At 55.3% G+C, this 26,129-nt stretch overlaps 1 protein-coding gene across 3 annotated transcripts in view; it reads right to left on the bottom strand.

Moving 5' to 3' along the window:
• Positions 1-26,129, bottom strand: part of CFAP46 (cilia and flagella associated protein 46) — a 95,386-nt gene that overhangs the window by 45,926 nt on the left and 23,331 nt on the right. For 2 of the 3 annotated variants that reach the window (XM_078435037.2, XM_078435035.2), the window contains exons 15-27: positions 25,945-26,075; positions 24,959-25,086; positions 23,991-24,124; positions 22,999-23,211; positions 21,388-21,553; positions 20,845-20,994; positions 20,386-20,493; positions 19,936-20,102; positions 9,837-9,968; positions 9,278-9,440; positions 3,874-3,958; positions 1,547-1,685; positions 1,073-1,256 (exon numbers count right to left, since the gene is read on the bottom strand). In XM_078435037.2, the coding sequence (XP_078291163.2) occupies positions 1,073-1,256; positions 1,547-1,685; positions 3,874-3,958; positions 9,278-9,440; positions 9,837-9,968; positions 19,936-20,102; positions 20,386-20,493; positions 20,845-20,994; positions 21,388-21,553; positions 22,999-23,211; positions 23,991-24,124; positions 24,959-25,086; positions 25,945-26,075 (1,900 nt within the window). The remainder of the gene's footprint in view (positions 1-1,072; positions 1,257-1,546; positions 1,686-3,873; positions 3,959-9,277; positions 9,441-9,836; positions 9,969-19,935; positions 20,103-20,385; positions 20,494-20,844; positions 20,995-21,387; positions 21,554-22,998; positions 23,212-23,990; positions 24,125-24,958; positions 25,087-25,944; positions 26,076-26,129) is intronic. The other variant, XM_078435036.2, reaches the window with a different exon arrangement.

The raw sequence follows: 26,129 nt of genomic DNA, 5'->3' as shown, positions 1-26,129 counted from the left end.
CCAGATGAAAGACGCCAGGCACAAAGGACACATCTTGTGCGACACGTGCAAAACAGACAAACCCACACAGACAGAAAGCGGACTGCCGGCCGGCGGTGGGTGAGGGGACGGGTGCTAATGGGCCAGGTTTTCTGGGTGGTGGTGAAGCGTCCTCAGACCGATGGCAGTGATGGCTACGTGACCCTGTGAGTTCGTGAAGATACACCTTGCACCCCAAGAAACCAGAAACGAGGAACGAGGGGACTTGGGGTCGGTGGGGACAGACAGCCTTTGCAAGGAGCCTGGTGCCGGGGAAGCCTTTCCCTGCAGGGTGGGGTCCACACTGCCTGGTCCCTTTGTGCCCGGTGGGGACCTAGGTCCCAGGAGCCTCTTCACTGGCCGCTCAGCGCTGACCGCACAGAGCCTGTGTTTGGACCCAGAGCAGCGTCCTGACCAGTCCCCAGCTAACTCCTTCCCGAGGGACACAGCACCCCCGGCCCCGTCGACAATCCTCACGGCAGGATTTGCTCCATGAGAGACACTCCGAGTAACAGAAAAGCCCCGTCAGTTACCTGGCGCTGGTGGTGTCCTCAGGACAAGCCCGGGGCCGTGACTGAGGGGCGGCTTTGTCCCCCAGCAGAGCCCCCACCGGCCGTGGGGCCACATGGAGGCGCCGTCCCCTCCCCAAACCTGCCCTGCTTCACTCCAGGTGCATGGAGACGAATGTCTGCCGTGATTCTCGTCGTGGGGAGAGAGCCCGAGACCCCCGAATCGCAGAAGGCGACACAGCCTGCTCCTCTGTGCCCGGTCCGGCCTCGGGCACCCCCTCTTTGCGGGCCTCACCCCCTCCCCCACAACCGTCCCCCGGGGCAGCAGTGCGGGCGCTGCACCCACGCAGGGCCTCTCCCTCCACGCTGGAAGGTGCCACGGAAGACAGGGGTCTGTCTGCCTGCTGCCCTGCGCTCGTCAGAAGGGCGCGTCCCCTCCCTGTGGCTGCGCCCCACGCCTCCGCTGGGCCAGGGGTTCCCCAGGCCTCCCTCCTCGGGCCCGCGTCTACAACTGAGAGGCTGACGTCACGAGCACCCAGGCAGACCTGTAGGGCTTGGATGGCGTTGTGATAGCAGGTCAGCTCGCCATGCACACTCCTGGAGTTCAAGGCCAGACGGTGCCACATGTGTGCCAAGTAATCTTCACTTTCATCTTTGAATTTCTGTATTTCCATCGTAAAATTCTGGCCAAGTTTGGCCTTCACGATGACCATGTGTTTGAAAATTAGGCTTAAAAAAAAAAGCAAAAGAGAGAAATTAATGCTTGAACTGAACGGTAAACGATTAAATATATAGAAGGCACCCAAAACTAAGAAATGTTTGTCCATTTTCCTACTTACAAAGACAAAACAAGACGGAACCTGAGTTACTTGGGGGTTTTTGGGTTGTGTTTTCCTTTGTCATGACTTGTGTGTGTTTTAAGTCCCCTCCCTTCTTGTGTTGAATTCCCAGAGGGGAAACGGAGTCGCCAGTGGAGATGGGAGGGGGGGACGGGGTGCCCGGGAGGGGGGAGCGCTCACAGGCGGTGGGCTGTCCTCGGCAGCACCTGCACAGCCTCGTCCAGCACCTTGAGGCCCCCCTCCCAGTCGCCGCGGTCCGCGTGGCAGTGGAAGAGCAGGCCGTAGAGCGCGGCGCGCAGCGTCAGGTCGTCCTCGGCACCTGCGGCAGGAGAGGTGCTCGGGGCTCCGAGAAGGGGCAGCTCCAGGCCGCCCCGACCCGCGGGCCTCGGGGCGCCACAGGGAGGGCTCCCGGCACCACGTGAGAGCCCGGAGGCCGCGGACGTCCCTGAGGGCGGCGTGCGCCCGGTTTGTCACGTGCATCGGCGACCCCGCGGGCCTGACAACGACCCCCGGGCCAACGCGACAGCTGTCCGGTCGCGGGGGAAGGGGGAGCAGGGCCGCACGACAGCAGTCCTTTAGGACCGGCCGCGCCGAAGAGGCTCGCGAGGGGTTCACTGTCCCCCAGGCTGCCCCACTGCTCTTCCTGCCTCCGCGTGGCTCACCTTCGAGGGGTGCCTCCTGAGCGCCCCCACCCCCTCCCCGGCCGGGCCTCCACACCCTCCACACCTGAGCTGGCTCAGACTTTTGGTTTTCCGAGCCCTGTCTCTGTTTCGGACTCCCGTTACTTTTCTACCTCGTGAGGGAAGAAGAATCCTTTCTGGAAAGCCCTGACCCGCACTGCCGGGAGTGGCTGCTGGCCAGGCCCGGCAGGTGGCGGCATCGGGCTGATGGACGGAGACCACGCCTTCCTGTTGACTTGCCGCCAACCGTGCCACTGCGCCGCCCAGCTTCAGCGCCCCCCTGTCCCGTGTAAGCAGAGGCCCGGTCGCGGGTACGGGGCCCTCAGCGGCAATAGTTTACATGGGTGACCGTGTAGCCTTCTTGTCCTGTTTGGATGTCAGAGCAGCCGGGAGAGCAGGCCCAAGGACCCGGCCACACACACGGCCACACGGCCAGCACAGCACACACTGCCCGGGACCTGCGTGGCCTCTGCACCGCCAGTGCTGGGATCTCAGGACACAGGTGTCCCTGCGTCCACACCCAGGAGCAGGTGGATTCGGGCACGTGACTGGGTAAGCCGGTCAACCCCGATCAGCTCGGGGGGCTCCGGTGGGGCGGCGAGGACCGCCAGCGTCTGCCATTTCAGTCCCGACTGGCTCAGGTCCTGCCCTTGGCTCTGCATTTCTTTGATCTGTGCCAAGGAGCAACATCCTCCCTGGTCTGCCCTCACGGTCACTGTCACCGTCACCGTCACGGCTCTGGACCGTCCACCGCTCTTCCGGTCCAGTCCCTCCCCTCAGGCACTGCAGCTGTCGTCGGGGGCCTGTGCGCCGGGCCCCCTCCTGCTCCACCCCTTCCCCGCAGGTCCTTCCGGGCGGGGCCTCGGGGTGGGGTGGCCACCAGGGAGGAAAGTGCTGTGCGGAGTCAAGCCTCTGGGCGCTCGCGTGAGTCTGTTCCCACAGCACGGCCCGTCCTGACCAACACGCCTGCGTATCACAGAAGTTACTCCCTGACTCACTTTAAGAAGTAATCTTCCCACGAAACACCTGCTTGGCTCAATCGTACTTTCCGATCTTCCCCCTACAATCTGCCTTTTTCGCTACTACTAAACTGACCTATTTGATCATTTCGGTGTGTGGAGTTCAGCGTGGGCGGGGCCTGCACAGCCCCCCCCCCCCCCTCCCCCCAACCATACTCCGCCAGGAGCCTCGATCCGTGGCCCGGGCTGCCGTCTGGAGCGTGGTGCTCAACGCACTCTTCAATCACACACGGTCCTACTGTCTGCTCATTATCTCAAATCAACTTTATCACCCAACAGACCCGCAGTACTCGGGGAGGGGGCCCGCTGGCCCAGCCCCCAGCATTTACGCTCCCAATACACACTGAGACCTTACAGTAACAGGAATGATGATGTTTTAGCGGTTAGTCATCATTTTCTTTCTTTAAACATGAATTCTTAAATACGGTCTTACTGTTCTAAGTTCAGTTTGTGTTTTGCTTCTGCTTTGCAGGAGTCTGTCTCTACGTTGGCTTTGGAAGTACAAAAACACGACTTATCTGCCAGAGTGACCCAGAGGCTGGGCCTCCCGGCGGCCACCACAGAGACGGCCACCACCCGCCCAGAGCCCTGCCCGGAACCCAGGCGCTGGACGAGGGGCCCTTCCGGGCTTCGGTTTCCCTGCGCGCAAAGTGCAGGTTCCAGGAAGTTGTTCACAAACAGCACTCTGTGCCCGTCACACAGGAGCCGTTACTGTCGTGATGAAGCCGTCTGTGCGTTAGTGCAAGGAATAAACAGCGCGCGGCACCTCCCTTTCTCTGTGCTGCGGCCGCGTCTCGCGCCTACAAACCTGGGAGAAAATGCCCTTCGGGAGTCCCTCCGCTTTGGAAGTCCGCTGTAGGCCACTGGTGCAGAAGCAGTGTTTTTCCTTTTCCCTAAGGTGAAAGCAAAGAAACCGTGCAGATATCGCAAAGGTGCAATTTATTCTTTCACCATTTTGATTTTTATTTGCCTCAGTATCTGAATACAGAAACGGAAGCCAAGTTCCTGAACCACTAAGCCACAAACACTGAAGTCACATCTCACCCCTAAGGAAAGGCCCCCCAGTGCACACGAGAACATGCACAGAGACTGCCTCACGCGGCCTGCACCCTTTCTAATGACGCAACACATCCAAATCAGTGTTAGAGCTTGAAATCAACGGGACCAAAAGCACATTAGAAAAGACTTATAGGGGCGCCTGGGTGGCTCAGTCGGTTAAGCGTCCGACTTCAGCTCAGGTCATGATCTCACGGTTCACGGGTTTGAGCCCCACGCCTGACTCTGTGCTGACAGCTCGGAGCCTGGAGCCTACTTCGGATTCTGCGTCTCCCTCTTCTTTGCCCCTCCCCGACTCATGCGCGCATGCACGCGTTCTCTCTCTGTCTCTCTCAAGAATAAATGTTAAAACATTTTTTTAAATAAAAAAAAAAAATCAGATGTGAAAGTAGGACTATTATGACCTTGGAGAGATAAAAAGGATTCTAAGAGAAGGCTCTGGCCTAGCGCATACTGACAAATTAGATCTAGAAGAAATGGAAAAATACTTTAAAACACACAATTGCCCAAGCTAACTCAATAAGAAATGGAAAACGTCAACAAACGTAAACAAGTAGAGACTGAATCAGTAACCAGAAATCTCCCAATAAAGACAAGTCCTGGACGCAAGGCTCACGGGTGGATTCTACCAAACATGTGAACAATTGGCAGTAACCCTCCTCAACTTCCAAAAACCGAAGAGGAGGAAATGCTTCCGTGCCAATTCTGACGCGATTCTGACACCAACGTTACTTTGATAGCAAGTCCAGACAGAGACATCACAAGAAAATTACAGACCAAGACAATACTCTATGACTATAGATGCAAAAATGCTCAACAAAATTTAACAAATCAAATCCAACAGCATAGTGAAAATATGATTCACCATGACCACGTGTATTCCCAGGAATACAAGGGTGGTTCCACGTAAGACCGATCAGTGTAATTAATCCAGCACATTAACAGAATGAAGGAGAAAAACCACACGATAATCTCAACCGATGGAGAAAAGGTATCTGACAAAATCCAACAACTGTTCATCATAAAATCTTAGAAAACTAGGAATAACAGGAAAATTGCTCAACATATAAAAGGTATTTATGAACAACCCATAGCCGACGTTGTGCTCAACAGTGAAAAACTGAAGCTTCCTGCTAAAATCGGGAAAAAGATGAGGGAGTTTCAGCATTTTACTGGACATTCTAGCCAGAGTAATAGACAGAAAACAGGATAAAAGCCAGCCAAACTGGAAAGGAAGAGGTAAAACTGTCCCTATTCACAGATGATACGATCCTAGGTATAGAAAATCCCAAAGAATCCCCAAGAAAACCACTAGAGCAAATAAATGAATGTAGCAAAGTTGCAGGACACAACAATACAACAATCAGTTGTTTTTCTATGTACCCGCAGTGATCAGTCTGAAAACAAAACCAGGAAGTGCTGTGGACTTAGCTGTGTCCCTCCACTACCAAATTCCCATGCAGAAGCCCTAACCCCCAGGGCGCTGATATTTGGAGATGAGGTTCTTGGGAGGTAATTAGGATTAGATGAGGTCATGACGTAGGGTCCTCATGATGGTGTTAGTGTCCTTATAAGATGAGACACCAGAGACCTTGCTGATCTCCACACACCCCCAAACGAGGAGAGAGCAAGAAGGCAGATGTATACAAGACGGGACAAGGCCTTACTGGCTCTCTGATCTTAGACTTCCTTCCAGACTCCAGAAGAGTAAGAAACAAATTTCCACTGTTTAAGCCCTCCAGGCACCCAGCATTTTGTTATGGCCGCCTGAGCTGAGACAAAAAGCAATTTCATTTATACTGTCACCTAAGAGAATTAAATGCTTGCAAAGAGGTGAAAGACATATATGTTGAAAACTATGAAAACATTGTGCTGAAAGAAAGTGAACAAGGTCTGTATGAATGGGAAGACATCACTTGTTCATGGATGGAAAAATGTTAAACTGTCCACAGCACCCAAAGTGATCGATAGATTTAATACAATCCCTCAAAATCCCAACACCCTTCTCCAAAGAAATGGAAAAGCCAAACCCCAAATTCATGTGGAATTGCAAGCGGCTCCAAGTAGCCAAAACAACCTCAAAGAAGATTAATAAAGTGGGAAGGCTCACAATTCTTGACTGCAAAATTTACCACAAAGCTACAGGAATCGAATCAGTGTGATCCTGGCACAAGGACAGACATATAGACCAATGGAATAAAACAGAGAGCCCAGAAATAAATTCTCAGATACATGGTGAGTGACTTTTGACAAAGACACTAAGATCATACAACGGGCAAAGAACACTCTTCAGCAACTGGTGCTGGGTGGGGCTCCTGGGTGGCTCAATCGGTGAAGCGTCCGACTTCGACTCAGGTCATGATCTCACCGTTCGTGAGTTCAAGCCCTGTGTCGGGCTCTGTGATGACAGCTCGGAGCCCAGAGCCTGCTTCGGATTCTGTGTCTTCCTCTCTCTCTGCCCCTCCCCTGCTCATACTCTGTCTCTCTCTAAACTAAATAAACATTAAAAAAAAAAAAAACTGGTGCTGGGAAAACTTGATTTTCACAGGCAAAGAAATAAAACTGTCCCCCTATCTTACACCACATACTAAAGTTAACTCAAAGTGAGGGTGGGGGAAACCTGAAACATAGGAGCTAAATCTATAAAACTCGTAAAGAAAACATTGGAAAAATTCTTCATGACGTTGGATTTGGCAATGACTCCATGGATGTGACACCAAAAACATAGGCAAAAAGAAAAATATAGTTGAACTTTGTCAAGATTAAGAACTTTTGTGTGTCAAAGGATACCATCAAGGGAGTGAAAAGGCAATCAAATGAATGGGAGAAAAAAATCTGCAAATCTGATGTTTGATAAAGAATTAATATCCAGAATATATACAGAACTCTTGCAATTCAACAACAACAACAACAACAACAACAACAAAAATCCAAAAATGGGCAAAGGACTTGAACAGACATTTCTCCAAAGAAAATATGCAGATAACTAATAAGCACATGAAAAGATGCTCAAAATCATTTGTCATCAGGGAAATACAAATCAAAATCACAATGAGGGATCTCTTCACACCTACTGGGATGGGTATAATTTTTTTTTTAAATCGGAAACGAGTGTTGACAGGATGTGCAGAAATTGGAACGCTGCTGGTGGGTATGTATAATGGAGCAGCTGCTTTGGAAAATAGCTTTGCATTTCCTTCAAAGGTTAAACACAGAAGTACCATATAACCCAGCAGTTCTACTCCTAGGTGTGGACTCAAAAGAACTGACAGCAGGGACACAAATATATTTGCACACTCATGTGCGTAGCCGCATTATTCACAACAGTGGAAAGGATGAAGCCATCACGTTCAGCAACAGACAGTGGATAAACAAAATGGTGTCCATCCACACAACGGAGCATTGTTCAGTCACAAAAAAGAAGGAAATGCTGACACCTGCTACATGAACCTTGATGACACCATGCTGAGTGAAATAAACCGGACACAGAAGGACCAACGCTGTGTGATTCCTGTTCAGTGAGGAACCTAGAGTCTTCCCATTCATACAGATGAGAGTGGGGCTGTTGTTCCATGGGGACAGTTCTTGTTGGGGATGATGAAAAAGTTCCTGGCACAGACCCTGGTGATGGCCATAAAACACTAAATATAATTAAGGTCACTGAATTATATACTTCTGAATGGTTAAAATGGTAATTATATTAAGTATATTTGATCACAACTTTTTAAAAAGCCCACCGGAAAGAACTGAACTTTAGGTGAGTTTTATAAGTGTCTAGACCCGGGCTGGGCAAATTTTTTCTGTAAAGTGCCAGAGAGCAAGTAATTCTGGCTTTGTGGGTCACATGGTCGCTGTCACAATCACTCCCTTCTGCTGTTGTAGCCAAGCCACAGACAATATGTAAATGATCAGGCATGGCTGCGTCCCAATAAAACTTTATTTACAAATATAGGAGACAGGCTAGATTTGGCCCCTGGGCGGGGGTTGCCCACCCCTGGCTTAGGCCATCAGAGGTCATAAATATCTTTGTAAGAAAATAGGAAGCATCAGCCAATTTCTTCTATGAGGCTCTGATTTTCAATTTTCTTCTTGCTGTCTCTTGAACAGCAGTCTCCCCGACCAGAGACAGTCTTGGGGATTTTACGCACAGCTGTGGGCCCTCCTGCCACAGGCCTGGCTCTGGATCAGCACAGAGGGCGGCTCCCCCATCTCGTCCTGTCCCCCCAAACCTCCCCCAGCTCGTCCTGTCCCCCCAAACCTCCCCCAGCTCGTCCTGTCCCCCCAAACCTCCCCCATCTCGTCCTGTCCCCCCAAACCTCCCCCATCTCGTCCTGTCCCCCCAAACCTCCCCCATCTCGTCCTGTCCCCCCAAACCTCCCCCAGCTCGTCCTGTCCCCCCAAACCTCCCCCATCTCGTCCTGTCCCCCCAAACCTCCCACAGCTCGTCTGGCCGCCGGCCTCCGAGGGCTCTGCTGGGCCCCGGACTGAGGGCCCACGAAGCTCCGCCCACGGGCTCTACCCTAGACCGTCTGACCACAGACCTCTGTCTGTCAAAGCCTTTGACCTGCAGACCTTCCCTTAGAAAAAGGCCCTGCTGAAAACTGCAGGTTTAGGTCTGAGCCTGGCCTTCTTGGGCGGACGGGAAAGGTGCTGGAGTCCCCACGGGAAGCCGAGTCCTGGGGCACAGGACACACGTGGTCAGCAGGCGGGACAGCCCTCACTGACCTCTGCATGCCCTCTGAAGCCGGGTCTGCGCCCAGGTGAACAGAGGGGGCCAGCCGCAGGCGGTGACTTACCAAGACCACACACGCCCTGGCGACCGGGCGCCCGTGGGGTGGAGTCAGGCTGAGACTTCGGCTCTGGCCCAGAGGTTTCTGTGGTTTTCCTCGGCCATCTGAATCTACTGTTCTGTCCTTTCCCCTCCCCTGCTGGGGCTTTCTGGGGAACGGTCAGTGTCCCCTTGGAGGGGAGGAAGGAGGAAAGAGAGGTCTGCGTGTCTGCCCTGCCGGGCTTCAGGGACGTCACCGTCCTCTGGGCCCCCTCCTCTGCTGGCCCGTGTCCCCGGTTTCCACGGCTCCCCGGGGTCTGTCTTCCCTGGGGATCTCGCCCTCCCTTTCCGGAGGACGCCTGCCCCGCCGTGGCCCCACATGGCACACCTGCTTCTTCGCTTCTGTCTTATTGATGATGCCGATGAGCCTCTGTACGACAGTCCCGGCTCTCCTCCTGTTGGCCGCGGAGGACAGGAGCGGGAGCCAGGTGTTCCAGTACTGCCTCACAGCCAGCATCACCAGGGCGCTGCTCCCCGCCATGCCCCCGAACCTGAAAGGGAATCAATCCCTGGGCTGGAGCGGCGTAGACACCGATGATGCAGGAGCGACATGGGAAGCTTCTCGATTCACCGGGCAGCGGGCACGGCTGGGCGCCACGGAGCACCCCGGACGCGGGTGCTCCCTCCCCCCGATGGCCATGGGGCCTGTGGCGACCCACTCGTGCCCAAGGGCCTCCCGAACATGGGGTGGAGTGGATGTGACCGCAAGGGGCGAGATGGCCCCGGCCACGGGGTCACAAAGGAGGGCCAGCCCTAGTAGCAGTCCCCACTGAGCCCCGTACCCGTCACCCCACGGCACTGCGGTCCGTCTACCTCCCACAGGCAGCACGCGCGCCGAGCCCACAGCCCACGCGGTCACACTGGCCACTTAGCCCGGCATGGCACACCTGGCGCTCTCCATGAAGGACCTCGCGGCCGCCAGGCGCAGCTGCTTTCTGCCCTTCAGGTTCTCCATGATGCTCCTGCCCTGGATGCAGGCTGTGGTGCTCAGCATCTCGGCCACCAGTTGAGTCTCCACCCTGGGGACAGAGAAGTACGAGGGCAGGAGGGCTCTTCGGGGGAGACAGGTGCCGTGCAGAGAGGTGAACAAGCCCTGGGGGCATCCAGAGTAGCCTCGTGCGAGCCCCCAAACCGCAGCTAACTGGCCGAGCGCACTCAACCCACAGAACCACGAACCGGCGTGTTAAATGACGAATCTGTGAAGTGTTTTTCTGCGCGGCAGCAAAAGGTGGGCACAGCGAGCCCCTCCTAGCAGGGCCGAGCCCCGCCGGGAGCGACGGGGCTCCTCTCCCTGCGCCCCCGTGTGCTGGTCTCAGAGGGCCTCCGCTCTGTGCCGGGAGCTCAGTCCGGTACGGTTTCGACTCAAAGCTGTGTCGAGGATGCCGGACCCTCTCCCTAAACGTTTACTACCCCGGCCTCGCCATGGCTTGTGCATAGGTAACACCACACACGCGGAGACATCGCCCCCGGGAGGGGGATCCCGTGCTGGAGGGGACCAGATCCCCAACACCCAGCTCGGGGGACCCTGGATTTATTCCCAGAGAAATACACACAGTTCCTGGGCAGGCTCCCTCCACGGGCCACCTGAGCCTTTATTTTTGAAGAGCGTGTCTTCAAATGGCCTCTGGCTGGGTCTCAGACGCTTCCTGTATTCCGTGGGATAAACCCTGCTCTTTAACTGGAGTGACGGCTCACTTCCGCTTGGTACATACACGGTGTGGTTGGGGCGGAATCTTCCATTTGCTTTCGTTTGTCCCGTATGTTGTTGCTTTCCTCCCTGATTTGGGCTAACGGAATGACTTTTCAGTATTCCATTTTGTCTCCCCTGTTGGATTTTTAGTTCTACTTCTGTTTACTATTGTTTCAGTACTTGCTCAAGAGATTATAACGTACATCCTTAACTAACAGTGTAGCTTGGGTTAATATATCATTTCACAGGCGGTGGGAAAACCTCTGAGCAGTATTCTGTGACGTGCCTCATTCCTGTCACTTGTGTTCTCACGGTCACGCGTTTTACTTGCATATTTACTAAGAATCCCACCACGCGATGCACTTCCGTTTTAAAAAGGCAAAATCTTTTAAAGAATTTAAGAACTGAGGGGGAAAGTCATTTGTGCTCACCCACGCATTCACCACCTCGGCGTTCTCCTGGCTTCGTCAACCACGTTTCCGCCTGCTGTCATCTTCCTTGAGCCTGAAGAATTTCCTCTGGCATCTCTTCGAGGAATGGATTACCTACCTTACCTTTAGTTTATCGTATGCCTTGATTTTGCCTTCATTTTTTGCAGGCTATTCTTACAGGAATTCTAGATTGACAGGTTTCTTTTCTTTTTTAACCCTTAAAATGTTAGGCAGTCCACGTTGTTTCTGCTGAGAAGTCTGCAGTCCCACCCTTGCTTTCCTACACACAACGCACCCGTTTGCCTTCCGACTTCTCTCCAATGATTTCTTGCCTTTGGCCGGCAGCAATGGGACTACGGTGAAAACAGCTGTGGTTTTCTTTGTGTTTATCCTGCTTGGAGTCATTGAAAATCTTGGATCTCTGGCTTGATGTTTTTAACTCAATTTGGAAAAAAAGTAAACTCTTCTATCTTCAAATATACATATCTCTGCCTCCCTCTCCTGCCTCTGTCCTGAGACTCCTATTTCCCTTGGGTTAGGCCACTTGATTCTGCCCCACGTGTCGTTGGAGTTCTGTTCATTTTGCTTTTCTGTCTTTTCTCCCTGTGCTTTGGTTTCAATACTCCGTTGAGCTGCATTCAGTTACTTACCACTTCTTCAGCATTCAGATGTTAGGCTCTCCCAGCGAAACATTTCCAGATGTTGTGTTTTTTAGTTCTGGAATTTCCACTTAGGTATTACAGTTTCCATTTCTTTGTTGAAATTCCCCACCTGTACACTAATTTTTCCAGGAAAAATGCTTTCTTGTATTTATGACAGCTGTTTTAAGTTTTAAATTTGTTGTCTTCTAATTTCAAACTTTGTGTCATATCTGCGTCTGTTAACTGTTTCTATCCTATTGACTGTATTTTCTCCCGGTATGGGAGAACACTTTCTTGTTTTTCCATATGTCTGGTAGTTTTTTTATTTTCTGCTGGACACTGCAAGGGCTGTATTGTTGAGTGTGGATGCTGCTGCCTTCCTTTAATGGGATGTTGGGGTTCATTCTGACGGGCAGTTAATTTACTGGTGCCTCAGTTTATCCTATGAAGATTTGAATGAGGCTTTTGTAGGGTAAGTCTAGAGTGGCCCTTACAGCCCTATTCCTAAGGTATATGGTCTTTTTGAACGCCTGGCAAGTTGACTCTGGTTGGCCAATTCAAACACCTCAACACGGATGGCTTCCAGCATCTCTCTGCAGCTTAGAAATCACACCTCAGTGCCTGGGAACATACGTGCTCTGTCCAGTAATCTCTTTTCTCACATCATATCTGACAAATGCCGGCTGTCTCAGTAGCCCCAGGCACGGGTCCTTGTTTCGTCCCAGTATGTCTTCTGTCCGGGCTGTGCTTCCCAATGCTGACGTTTGAACACCCCTCCAACCCCACCCCACAGAAAGCAAGGGCGAACGTGCAGCCACGTTTGATGTTCCCTTTTACGGAAATCTCTTCTTTGGATCATCTTTTGTCCAATGCTTGGCAGTGATTGGTTCATGTATTTTGCCAAGCTTTACCGTTTTTTCTCACAGCACAAGAGTATAGTAACTGTTACTGTGTAATGGCCAGAAATGGTAGGAAAAGGGACTTTTACATATAAATAAACATGTTCTATAAATGACTTATTTTATTATATAGTATATACTTATTTTATTTTATAGATAAATATAATATAATATGCAATAAATATAATATTAAATAGCTTACATATTTATATGTAAGATATAAATATTATATACACATATATAAATTATTAATAAATTACATAAATATATTGTATATATTATATAAATTTCTATAAAGACCCAACATTGATGGTTATGTTAAATGAAAATGCTGAACAAAGTAGAGATGTCCCAAATAATCTTAGACTATCTGGAATTAGACGAATCTATTTTGTGTCTGTTTTAAGGATCTGCATGAAATTTCTTATTAATGGACGTTCCTTTATGCTGATAGTGTGAATGTGAAAATTATTCTGGTAATTAAACACTCAGAGATGAAAATACTGATTAGAAACTGTACTATTTTTCAGCAAGAACTAAAAATTTACTATTACTGTGCATTGCTATTATAAAATTACTTTGTGACCAATTCCACACTAGAGTTTCTACCTATAAATTGCAAAGTGGAAAGATTAGCATAAACATTTGAAATACGTGTCATTTTCTTTAAACAGTGAATCATCTGCAGCGAGTGCCATGTGGCTGAATGTGACTGTGACCATGTATCCTGCCTGACCAGGCACAAGGTCCAACGTTCTGAGTGGCCAGCAAGGTCACTATCAAGTGGGCATCTCTTCCAGAACCAGGGGCCGTGTCTCTCCAGCTGCCAAGCACCCAGGAGCATGCCTGGACACAGCTAGCAAGCCAGGAGGCTGGATGAACGGTCAGAACCACAGTCAGACCCGGGTACGAGGGGCAATCCCGCTGAGTGCAGTGACTCCGGCTGCCGCTAGAGGGCAGTGATGCTATATAAATGAGCTTTCAAAAGTCGAGGCGGAAATTACATTTTTATGGTACCTCCACTTTCCCTATTACCATTTGCATAAATTTCTATTTTTATCTTCTTTATTGTATTCGCCACCAGCAGTGAAGCGACTTTTAACCCAACAGAACGACTATGCAGCAGCGTTCAGGTGCTGACTCTTTCTAGAAGAATGTCTTTGCAGTTTCTCTTTTCAAAATAACTTGTGAATTTTTATCAAAACGGTACCTGCACACGGGGAGGCATCTCTACTTCTACTCAGCTCGCAGCGCTGTTCCCTGCAGGGAATGACTTCTAAACGCTTAGCCCTCTCCTCTAGTAGGCATATGCTTGCCTCTAAAACTGGGCATCTAACTTGACTTCCCAACGTTATCAGCTGCACACATCACCTGTGGAATTCTTACGACGATAGATGAAGTTTAAATTACTCAGACCTGGGGCTGCTGGGTGGCTCAGTCGGTTGAGCATCACTCCTGATTTCAGCTCAGGCTGTGATCTCGCGGTCGTGAGATCGAGCCCCTTGTCAGGTTCTGCCCTGACAGCACAGAGCCTGCTTGGGATTCTCTCTCTCCCTCTCTCTCTGCTGCTCGTGCTGTCTCTCTATCTCTCTCTCTCAAAATAAATAAATAGATATTTTAAAACAAGATTTCAGATTCTCTCTCCCTCTGCCCCTCTCCCTCTTGTGCATGCTCTCTCTTTAAAATTAAAAATTTAAACTACTCAGACCCTCCTTTTGCCCTCTTCTCAACTTATTAATATAGATGATTACAGGATTAATTTAATCCCCCTATTTATTATCTTTATTCTTTAAAACATTATACCAGCTCAGATCTCGTGGACCCTCAGCAAGTGACACCTGACCGCTCACCTTCTCAGGCGAGGCTGCTGTCACAGCCATTCTCCTCTCTTCTGGGCAAAAGCGTTTGGCTTTTGAATTGCCAAAACTGGTAACACTTTTGTGAAGTAGCCACAACTGTTAATCCCAAAACTAAAGTATCAGTGAACACCACGATAATGCAAATGTTTTGTGTCTCCTAGAGTTTCCCACTGGCTTTTTCTCCACTGTACGATTTTCATTTAGCACCGTGCCTTTTCTACTCTTCCTAACCTAACCCCGGGTCCTCTGTCTTCCCTGCCCTCGCTCCAGAGCCCCCTCCGTCCTGCTCCAGTTCAGACAGGGAGCCCTCCCAGCAAGCAGCACAGTGTGACAACTTTTCTGGAACGTATTTATTATTCCAAGCATCCCACATCTCTCTCTCATTTGGTTTATTCCTTTGTTTTTCTGGAGCATATCCTTCAAGTGACTTTCCCACAAACAGGCGTGTGGGAAACATATATTCCGGGTCCCTGTCTGCCTAAAAATGGCTTTCCTTCCCCACGTACTTGACTCAAAGTCTGAGTGGGTTAAAGTCTAGGCTGCGAATTATTTCCACCTAGAAAGCGCCATTTTTCTTCTGCCTCCCGGTGTCTGGAAAAGGCTGTTGCGTTGATGTTTCCTGTGACTCTGCAGATGGATTTCTTTTTTTTTTAACTTTTAATTTTATTTCAATCCAAGTGGGTGAACATAGAGTGTAACAACGATTTCAGGAGTAGAATTTAGTGGTTCCTCACTTCCATACGCCACCCAGTGCTAGTCCCAACAAGTGTCCTCCTTGAGGCCCATCACCATTTAGCCCATCCCCCAACCACCTCCCCCCCAGGAACCCCAGTTTGTTCTCCATATTCCAGAGCCTCTTATGGTTTGCCTCCCTCTCTGGTTTTTATTTTATTTTTCCTTCCCTTCTCCTATGTTCATCTGCTGTGTTTCTCAAATTGCACATATGAGTGAAATCATGTGATATTTGTCTTTCTCTGATTGACTTATCTTGCTTAGCATAATACACTCTGGTTCCATCCACATTATTGCAAATGGCAAGATTTCATTCTTTTTGATCGCCAAGTAATTAATATTCCATAGTGTGTGTGTGTATATATATATATATATATATATATATATACACACCACATCTTCTTTATCCACTCATCAGTCGATGGACATAATTTCCATAATTTGACTGTTGTCGATGGCGCTGCTATAAACGTGTGCCCCTTTGAATCCACATGTTTGCATCCTTTGGATAAATACCTAGTAGTGCAGTTGCTGGGTCGTAGGATAGTTCTGTTTTTAGTTTCTTGAGGAACCTCCACACTGTTCTCCAGAGCGGCCTCACCAGTTTGCATTCCCACCAGCAGTGCAAGAGGGCTCCCGTTTCTCCACATCCTCGCCAGCATCCGGAGTCTCCTGACTTGTTCATTTTAGCCATTCCGACAGGTATGAGGTGGTATCTCATTGTGGTTTTGACTTGCATTTCCCTGATGAGGAGTGATGTGGAGCGTGTTTTCATGTGTCGGTTGGCCATCGGGATGTCTTCTTTGGAGAAGTGTCTATTCATGTCTTTTGCCCATTTCTTCACCGGATTATTTGTTTTTTGGGTGTTGAGTTTGGTAAGTTTTTTATAGATTTTGGATACTAACCCTTTATCCGATATGTCGTTTGCACATATCTTCTCCCATTCCGTCGGTTGCCTTTTACTTTTGCTGCTTGTTTCCTTCGCTCTGCGGAAGCTTTTTATTTTGACGAGGTCCCAGTAGTTCGTTTTTCCTTTTGTTTCCCTCGCCTCTGGAGACGTGTCTCGTAAGAAGTTGCTGAGGTGCAGACGGATTTCTTTTAAAGGCGGTTCGGACACTCTCTTCGTCTGCGATGACCAGACGTGTCCCTGTGGTGCGTCTGCACGTGAGGGTGACTCCATTCCCCTGCTGCCCGCTGGTGAGAGCGTCCGTCAGGCGGCGGCGTTGTCTGCCCTGGAGCCTCTCCTGCATCACAATCCGCATTCAAACTTTCTGAAGCACACTCTCTGTTCTTTCCGGGGTTCTGAAGGTTAGTCCTTGGACCTCCTGTGTGGCTCCGGTGTGGCTCCTGGCTTTTCCGTCACATTTTCTGTGTGTGTCCTTTTTCATCTACTTCCTGAGAGATTTCCTCACACTGATACCTTTTTTTTTTTTAATGTTTTATTTTTGAGAGACAGAGAGACAGAGCACAAGAGGGGAGGCGCAAAGAGAGAGAGACACACACAGAATCTGAAGCAGGCTCCAGGCTCCGAGCTGTCAGCACAGAGCCCGACGCGGGGCTCGAACTTGTGAACTGTGAGATCGTTACCTGAGCTGAAGTCGGACGCTCAACCCACTGAGCCGCCCAGGAGCCCCTCCTCGCGCTGCAATCTTCACTCAATTTCCTTCCAAGGGATCTCCAGTCCTTGATTATTCCTTCTTCCACAACACTACACGCTTTTTAAATGCCGCAACTTCTCAAGTAAGTTTGAGGGGTTTTTCTTAACGTTCTCCTCTGGTTGTCGCATAATCTGCGTATCCCGAGGGATTCCCCCTATTTGAGAGTGTGGCTGAGATGCTGGTGGGGAGCCGGTAGCAAGCAGGGGAGCCCTGGTGCCCTGCCCGGGGTCAGGCGTCCCGGCAGGCGGCCAGGTGGTCTGTGCACGGCGGCCACACGTCCCGCCTCAGTGCACCGGGCTCCTGTGTGGGTGGAGGCCAGCAGCGGGTGGGCGCCCGGTAGCCACCGAGCTGCATGACCAGGGACCACCCCTCGGTCTCCCCCAGCTGGGGTGGGAAGTCAGAAAGCGTGGGAGACTTCCCTTGTGGAAGCCAAGTACCTCTCAGGACAGACTGTTGAGAGAAAATAACCCGTAGCCTCTGAGAGAGGTCAGTCCACACTGTGCCGGAGGAAGGGCCCCTCGTGATGACCCTCAGTGCTGGCGGTGAGAACGGACAGGCTCCGTCACGGCTGTGCTCCAGCTACTCTGTTTTCAGACGGAGCCCTTCTGACGCCCCCACGGCTCCCGCCTCAGGTCGGTGGGCACGGGTACCTCGGGCAAGGCTGACGGACACCTGCCCCAAGCATCCAGCGCCTCAGAGGGTTTAGTCAACTGCCCGTTCCTCGACTTGCCGGCGCCACGAGCTTCCGACGGCCCTCACCCTCCGCCGGCCGCCTCTCCTCCCCTCCTGTGGGGAAGCCTCGTCCCGCCCCACCTCATCCCAACAGACATCCACGGCTTCGGCGTTCTTCCGGAAATCTCTGCCTCTGCGTCTACGGACCCCTGGGCCTTGGAGGCGCTGCCCTGAGCTCCGGGGTCGCCCGAGGGCAGCCTTGTCTCGACGGGTGGTGTGGCCCACGGTCCTGGGAACCCACCCCAACCTTCCTCGCAGGGCCACCTTCTCACTGGCACTACCACCTGCTACTTCGGGCCGGTGACTGGAGTCCTCAGCCGGACTCTTCAGCCACGCGTCCATCCCCTCCCTGCCCTGCGGCCCTCGGAGGGAGCTTCCTGTGCCCCCGTGTGGTTGGAGCCCCCCGGCTGGCACGAGAGCCACTGGGTCTCCCCTCGACCCGCCGCTGCCCCACACCGGGCCTCTGTGCCTGAGCGTCCCGTCTGAGGAGGGCAGGTCCTGGCGGGCACGCACCACCCCACCCGGAGAGAAGGCGTGCGGTGGAAAGTCGGCTGCTGCGGTGTGTGACGCGGTCTTCTGTTCGTGGGGCAGCTGGGACCCACGCACGCCCTCAGAACACAGGCTGCCACAACAGCGTCCGATTCTTGAGGAAGTTACGGCGACCAGCCAGAGACGAGGCTCCCCGTTACCTCTCAGCAATGGACCTTGTTACTTGGGCCCAAGCCCTCCCGTGGGAGGGGGCCTCTCCTGCTGCCCTGCGTCCTGGGGGCTCCCGTCGCCGGGTGCTGTGCCCATCTCAGGGACGTGAACCCACAGGGATCGCGGCTGACTCTTCCGGCAGTTTCTGGAGTGCTCCAGCCCACAGAATGGGCGCGTGGCCGTATCCGAGAGGCTGCATCCGGGGGTCTCTGGGAGCGTGGGCTTGTAGAACCGGATGCCTGGGCCCGGGCCCAGCTCTGCCGTCTGCCGGGGAGGTGGCCTCCGGCCACAGACGTAGCCTGCGCCTGCCTCAGTTTCCTCACCTGCAATACGGGGACGGTGGCACCCACCAGAGAGCTGGTTGAGGTGGTGCCGCAGGGTCCTCGGAGGGAGCCATCCTACACGCGCCGCCCCCATCATGACCCCACGCGCATCTGAGACCCTGGCCACTTGGAGGCCGGCGGTGTTAAGACATCTCAGGTGGCATTCATTTGTCGGCCCCCAAATACACGCTGCGTGTGTCCCACGCAGGCCCCGGAACTGCCGCTGAGATATGGCGGACGCATCCGTGTCCCTGGGGCTCTCAGCCGGGGACAGACCCCCCCCCCCCCACGCTGCCAATCACGCTGCCACAGCGGGCAGCCCGAGACGCGGACGCGGCCCGAGGTTGGCCTCACGTGGCAATTCGGCACGCCTGGGTCTGGCCCGCCCACCCTGGCTGCTGAGTCACTACGAGCGTCTTCTTCATACCCTCGAGTCGGTGATTTCGTGGCTTCCAGGAAACAACCCACGAGACCCTCAAGGAAAACGGTCGTTACCACAGAAAAAACTCACAGTAGAAACAAATTAAAACAGCTGACACTCACAATGAGGGGAAAGACGCAGAAACACAATTCCCGATCGGAGGTCGGAACGCGAGAGCCGCCGGAAGCTGCGAGGGAAAGCGGGCGTCCAGCGCCGCACGGGGACGGGGTCCTGGAGCTCGTGCCGCGACATCCGGCAGCCACGGCCTCCGGAGAGCGAGCGGCCCGCAGCGGGCAGGGCGACAAGGGCCGGAGGGTTTTCTTGTCACTGGGACACCTCCTCGGTGACTTCTGAATTTATGTGGCACGTCTACGTTGCCCACTCAGAACTACGTTCATCAAAGCTCTGTCTGTCGGGGATGGCAGGTGGTTGACCCGGGAGCCCCTTTCTTTTTTTTTTTCAACGTTTTTTATTTATTTTTGGGACAGAGAGAGACAGAGCATGAACGGGGGAGGGGCAGAGAGAGAGGGAGACACAGAATCGGAAACAGGCTCCAGGCTCGGAGCCATCAACCCAGAGCCTGACGCGGGGCTCGAACTCACGGACCGCGAGATCGTGACCTGGCTGAAGTCGGACGCTTAACCGACTGCGCCACCCAGGCGCCCCACCCCTTTCTGCCTCTGTGCCCGTGACCGTCATGCTCACGGCCAGTGAGCCTCGTGTGGCCTCAGAACCCCTCTGAATCCGGCTCTCTGGAGCCATGGCTGACGGCCTCGTGCTGGCTGACGAGGAGCTGGCAGGCAGAGGCGCACGGACACACGGACAAGGCTGCCGGGACACGTGCTGGGATGACCCAGGGCTGGTGCTCAGGCCTCGGGGGGATCGGTCCACAGCTACTTACCGGCTAAACATCCTCAGGAGCCTAATGCCCATCTGGATGGCCTTCTGCGAGCAGGCCATGGCGACCTCGTGGTCGTGGGCCATGTGGGCAAAGTGGGTCAGTCGTGTCAGGGTCTGCAGCTCCACCAGGGGGTCCGACCAGTTGCACTCGGAAGCCATTTCCACCACCTTCCGGGCAGGGGAGAAGGGGCGTCTCTTAGCGCGGCTGACGTGCCACCCCCGGGGTCCCTGCCCCGAGCCGACTGCAGAGGAAGCGCACGGGTGGCTCCCACGTGGAATGGCTCGGGCACCGTGCGAGGGGCAGGTGAGCGCCGTGGTGAGGACGGGGTCCCGCGACAGGGCACCCAGTCTGCCGCCTCAGGCAAGGCCCTCTGACCCCGGCTCTGAGTCTGAGCAGCTGACCCGAACGAGTGGCCTCAGGCTGGGGGCTCTGGGCACTCGTGGCGCCTACCTGGGCCAAGGGGGGCACGGAGAAGTCCATGAGGCCCAGCCCGTTGCAGGAGTACATCTCCAGAGCAATGAGAACTCTGGTCACCGAGTTGATGTCCTCGTTGGGACTCTGGGGGAAGGAAGCGTAAGCGCCCGTCAGCGCGGGGGTGCCGGGACGCTGGGGACTGGAGCCCTGGGACACGCCGGCATCGCGGTGACAGCCAGAGCCATTGGTGTGTCGGTTTCTCTCCAAGGTCCCTTTCCAGGCAGTGACGAGGCAGCAGGTCTGGTGGCTGGGCTGGCCGGGGGGTGGGGCGGGGCCGCCCATGACCTCAGAGCCCACGTCTGTGGGAGCTCTCCTGTCTGGGTCCCTGCTTGTCCGCCTTCAGGCAGGGGACCAGGGAAGACCTCAGCAGGAGGCGTCCGCCCTGCAGGCCCCGGGGAACTCCCAGATGCCGCCCGCGCCCCAGGCCCCTGGCACCTGCTCGTCTGCGCCCAGCCGCGGCCCGATCTGCTGCTGTAGCAGCTGCCGGGCCTTCACCCAGGTGGCAAGGAGCTGCTGCTGGGTGCTCATGGGCACCACCTCCTCGGGCTCCGTCCCGGTGCTCAGGTTCAGGGCGAACTCGCAAACCTGACACAGATGGGGCCTTGTTCTAGAGCCTGAACTCTGAACAGGAGCCCGAGCCAAGACCCAAACTAGTAAAAGTAAGTGGACCTGGCTCGTGGTCAGACCGGCAGGGGTTTAAACAGGCACCAGGCCTGCAGCCGGCGGCCTGGCCCCCACGCGCCCCTGGGGGGCCCCCGGCTGGCCCTGCCACCTGCCCGGCTCTGCCGCCTCCCCTCCCTGACAACACCCGGCTCTCTGTCTTCCTCTTACAGAAATGCATGTTCTCTGCCCCTCCTTGCCCTGCACCCCATTTCCTGGCAGTAGAAAACCCTAGCCAGTTTCACCTCCTAATGGCCACCCGTCACCTGCGCTAGTGGACTGAGGGTCCCCCCCGGCCTCGCGCAGCGAGGGCTCTACCTCCACCGCGGTCCTGACTTCAGCGCTGGCTCCTGAGTCCAGTGGTGCGTGAAACAGGTTCGGGCGCATGGGCCTTCTAGATTTTTCCGGCACTTGGGTCGGAATCCAGTTGATAATCAAGCCTCGAGCCAAAGTGTTGCAGAGCATCCCCAGCAGAGTGCAGTCTCTGGAAAGAGCGTGCCGGCAGGTGAGAACACAGTCACACGCACAGACTCAAGCAGACGAGTCCGTGACAAAGTGCGTTTGCCGGGCTCCCATCTTGCCGGGACCAACGACAGGCGCCCGTGGTCCCGGCGCCAGTTTGCCGAGCTGCCAAGGCCTCCTAGGGGAAGCTGGCTGTGACGAGGGCCGCTCCGGTGACGCCTGGCTCCCCCGCCACAGGTGGCCTTCCTGGCGAGAGGGCGCCGCCGTGCCAGGCGGGCGGGCTCCTCGGGGCATCGTCGGGGCGGGACAGAGAGGCCCATCTGGCCTCCGTGCCCGCTGCCGGGGGTCCGTCAGGCCTCAGTCGCGGCCCGGGCACTTCTACCGGTTGGTTAACAGATCAAATGGGCCTCGGCCAGAACGCCCACGTTTCTCACTGGCAACGTTATGGCACCAAAACGTTGAAAACTGCTGCAAACGGTCTCCGCGCGTCCAGAACCGGGGACTCAAAGTCTGAGCTCCATCTGCGATGGAAACTCACGGCAGTGCTGGGAGGGTCGAGAGGCTGGCGTCTGCGGAGCCCCGCTGGGGCGCTCGCATCAGAGGGGCATCCACAGGGCCTGCTCACTGCCCAGCGAGGGGCTCTGTAGCTCGGGCTCCGTGTTCGTTATTAATCGTCCCTGACGAAAACCGGCACGCGGCCTGCTGGTTCCCACCCCGCCTAGCACATCCACTTTGGTATCCGATGAGAAAACCTAAAGCTTATCGTTCAGACTAAAAACCAAACCAGCAAAAAAACACACAAGGAGAGTCTTTAAATGTCATCCTTGTCGGGTGACACTGTGGTCTGTCTTGCTTTTAAATTTCCGATTTTAGCTCACGAAAACAGCAATCTCCCGGGCCCCCATCCGTCTACGTAAGAAAACACAGACGCACGTTTGCAACCTTCCATGAAACCAGATGAGATTTGTACAAAGAAGTCGCTCTTTGCCTCCATTTTTCCCAGCTGATCTGGGTCTCAGCAAACCTTCCTTAGAATCATTCGGTTTGGAACAGAGTGGGGCAGGCCGGCTCCGCGCTGAGACACAGTGAGGGTGGGGGGCTCCTTGCCGGGTGGGCCCGAGGCCTTCCTCCACCACTATAGGCCGCCCTGCGGCTCAGAGACGGTGAGCATCTGGCTTGGGGTGCACAGCAAGTGAACGAAGCCTGGGATGCTGTGCTCCCACAGCCTTCCCCCTGTCCCCCTGTCCCCACGTCCCAATCACTGTCAGACACCAGCCAACGGCAGACCCGCCTTTCCTGGAAGGATAGCACTGACGACGGTGGGGAGGGTCCCGGGGCACCACCCCCACCAGCGGACCCGTGTGTGACCCCACGGTCCCCGGGCCTGAATCTAGGTCTCTCGGAGCGGCAGGACGGAGCCTTCCCCGGGGGTCAGGACCGCACGCGGGACCCGCCAGCCACACCTACCCGTTGTGGCCCGTGGCCTTGACGATGCTCAGGAGGTGGTCCAAGGCGTCCACAAGCTCCCTCTGCCTCCCGGCCACGATGAGGTGGCGGTTGTGGTTGAGGACGTAGACCACCGCGTTCTGCACGATCCAGCCTTCCTGGATCTCTTGCCCGATCTCGGCGGACCGCAGCCAGCTGTCCATGGCGCCCTGTGACAGACTCTCAATCCAGGCCCTGCAGAACGCACCCCGTCAAGCTCTTCCTTCGAAACAAGACCTTTCCCGAACGGGCATTAGGGACTCGAACACGCGGTCTGCCTGTGGCCCACTGGTCTGCGGAGCCCGCCCCCGGCCTGGACTGCCTGCCGCGACCCCCTGTGTCCCCTCGACCCGCCCGCAGGGGCCGGGCCGTGTCCCCGTGCTGCGCCTGCCCGCTGCCTCCACGGGAGCCTGTTCGCTAGTGACAGAGGCTCGCCCCTCCAGTTAGCGGGTGGGCAGTTAGACGGTGTGCGGCTCCTGCGACATGGGGCCGATATTCACGCATTACCACACTCTCTCTTAAAAATACTTAGTTTTAGATCAAAGGCAACTGAGACCCTGGTATCACTGTTAACAGAGCATCTCAAATTCACGAGCGTTTCAGTCGTGGCATTTCACGTGCTGTGTCTTCTGGGATGTTCTACGTGAAGCGCTCTGCTCACCCACACTCGTGACCGAGGCCCAGACTACAGCTCGTCCTCTGAGCGCACGGAAAGCCGCTCCCCTTCCACACCCCACTGCTTACACCAACCCATCGTATCCTCTTTTTACTAATAACAAAAAACGCTAACTGGAAGGAGCCAAAGTGTGGATTCTACTAAAACACACTAGACAAACCATCCTGCCACGCCGGCCACGCATGACACCAGCCACGCCCCTGGTGTGGGCGCAGCCTCCCTGGGCCACCCGGCCCGCTCCGTGGCTGAGTCGTGCTGGCAGCTGCCGGGGACGCCGGGGCCCCTCCGGGCCACCTACCGGTACACGACCCACTGTGTGTTGTCCTCGGGGCCCTCGAGCGTGTAGCCGGCCGAGTGCTGGCTCGGGTCCTCCGGGGGGGTGGGGTGGTCATTGAGCTGGACGCCCTCTGAGCGCAGCAGGTGGACGGTGGCCTGCGAAGGAAGCGAGGGGCGGTAGAGTCACAGGGCACAGACGCAGCGCCAGGCGGGAACACGCGGCCAGGCACAGGGTGGGCAGACCCCGCGATGCCCCGTGGTCCTCTCAGCCTCAAGGGTCCTCCTTCCACCTCACCCACAAATACCGTGTCCCAGGAAGAGACGGCTCCTTCTATGAGCCCCACACAAGTCACGCCATTCCTCGGACACAGTCACTTCTCAACGTTAGCCAGCGCCCGGCCGCGTCTGCCCCCGGTCACCTCACGAGTGCGCAGAGGCACTGAAGGCTGCCGAGAGCACTGGCACGGCCGGGCAGGTGGCCCTGCCACCACTGGCTGTGCCCCAGTCGTCACTGCGTCCCCAGCTCATGGCATCGGCCCGGCATTTGGGAGGAACTTAGCAGACGGTCCCCGAGTAATTCAGAGAGCGCTCTAGCCCGGCTCCCCAGACCCCAGGAGAAACGACCTAACGTGGCTCCAAGGATTTTGGTTACGCAGTGCCGTGGAGCGTGGCCCCCGCGGGCGGAGGTGCAGGTGCTGTGGCCCAGTGCTGACCCCTGATGGCACACCTCTCCCCACGACAACTTGCTCAAAGTGCTTCTGACGTCCACTCCGATGCAACCCCCCAAAACAGCAGGTCACTGCGTAGTCCCCACGTGACTGTGGGCTCCCGATGCAGAAACTATCTCTAAGGAAAGGGGACACGTGATCACGGGGCCCTCGTGCACCAGGAAGGCGCCCCTACTCGGCACCTGTCCCTTCAGGAGGCAGGTCTTCAGGGGCAGTGCTCCACAAGAGCACAGGCGCCCACGCCCACCCACCAGCGACGCACCTCTGCGTTGATGAACCCCACTTCGGCGAACTTGCGCAGCAGGCTCGGGGACGCCTGCCGCTGCGACGTCACTTCTGAGGGGCCCCAGCCGTCCTGGGCCGCGCTGTCTCCGCCCCTCTTCTTCTTTCCTGGGGGAAGAGCGGAGCCTCAGCCTTGGTCAGACGTGGTGCTTCTTTTGCAGCAAAGGAACAAGAACAACTCAAGGATTCCTGGCTCACCCCCAGCTCCGGGGGCAGACAGGGGTCTCTGGGAGGTGCGTCTTTGCTAGAAGGGGCTGGAGGAAAGGCCCCCCCCCACCCCCGGGGTGCAGGGCTCCCTGGGCGGGTGGCTAACGTGTCCCCAAAGCCGGCTCAGCCGCAGCTCACGTGTCACTGACGTCCCCGACAACACATTCTTGGTTTTGCTTGTGCCCCTTGAGAAGCACCCGGCCCCACCAAGCCTGCAGCAACCCTGCCCTGGGTCTCCTCAGACCCCTGGTACATGCCTCTGCCCTGACCGTCCACCGGACCTGCCCGCTGACCCATCAGCCCCAGAATCTGTGCTGATGTGGGGAGCCGTCCTCCACCCACACTCCCGAGAAAACCCCACCCACCTCAGCCCCCCCCCCCCCCACCGTTCACTGTCACCTCTGCCCTCTGCCCTCTGCCCTCTGCCCCCAGGCGCCCGACACGGCGGCCTCTGTTCTCTTGCTCACAGCAGGTGCCTTCCCTTTTAGAGCCCCGATGACCCTGAGGGACCAAAGAGCAAAGGGACAATGGCCCGGCTGCACAGGGTCCGGCGGGTCACGGTGACGCTCGGGAGTCCCTTCCATCGCAGGACCCCTGCTTCCAGCACGTGCACACTGACCCGGCCCCCGGCAGGAGCTGCCCCGCTGGTCATCGGGGCTGCCGGCCCCTGCCCAGGGGCGGCCGCACGGTCCGGCTCTGGGCTTCGGAGAACATGCGACCCTGGCTGGTGCCTGGGCGCGTGTGTGGGGGCCCTCGTACCTCTCTTCGGCCGCGTCGGCTTCTTGGCCTTGACGTTGTCGTACAGGAGGCAGAAGCGGCACGCTGTCCGGCAAACGTCCCACACCCCCTGCTTCCGGGCGACTTTGGCGAGCTCGGCCCAGATCTGTATTCTGCTCGCCGAGGAGCCAAGCGACAAGAGCGTGCGCGCGTGTCGCTCGTGACAG

The sequence above is a fragment of the Panthera onca genome, chromosome D2 (assembly GCF_046562875.1).
Source record: "Panthera onca isolate mPanOnc1 chromosome D2, mPanOnc1 haplotype 2, whole genome shotgun sequence".
In the NCBI taxonomy this organism is placed as follows: domain Eukaryota; kingdom Metazoa; phylum Chordata; class Mammalia; order Carnivora; family Felidae; genus Panthera; species Panthera onca.
Note: the sequence above shows the minus strand (reverse complement) of the source record. Positions and strands in the feature narration are given on the sequence as shown.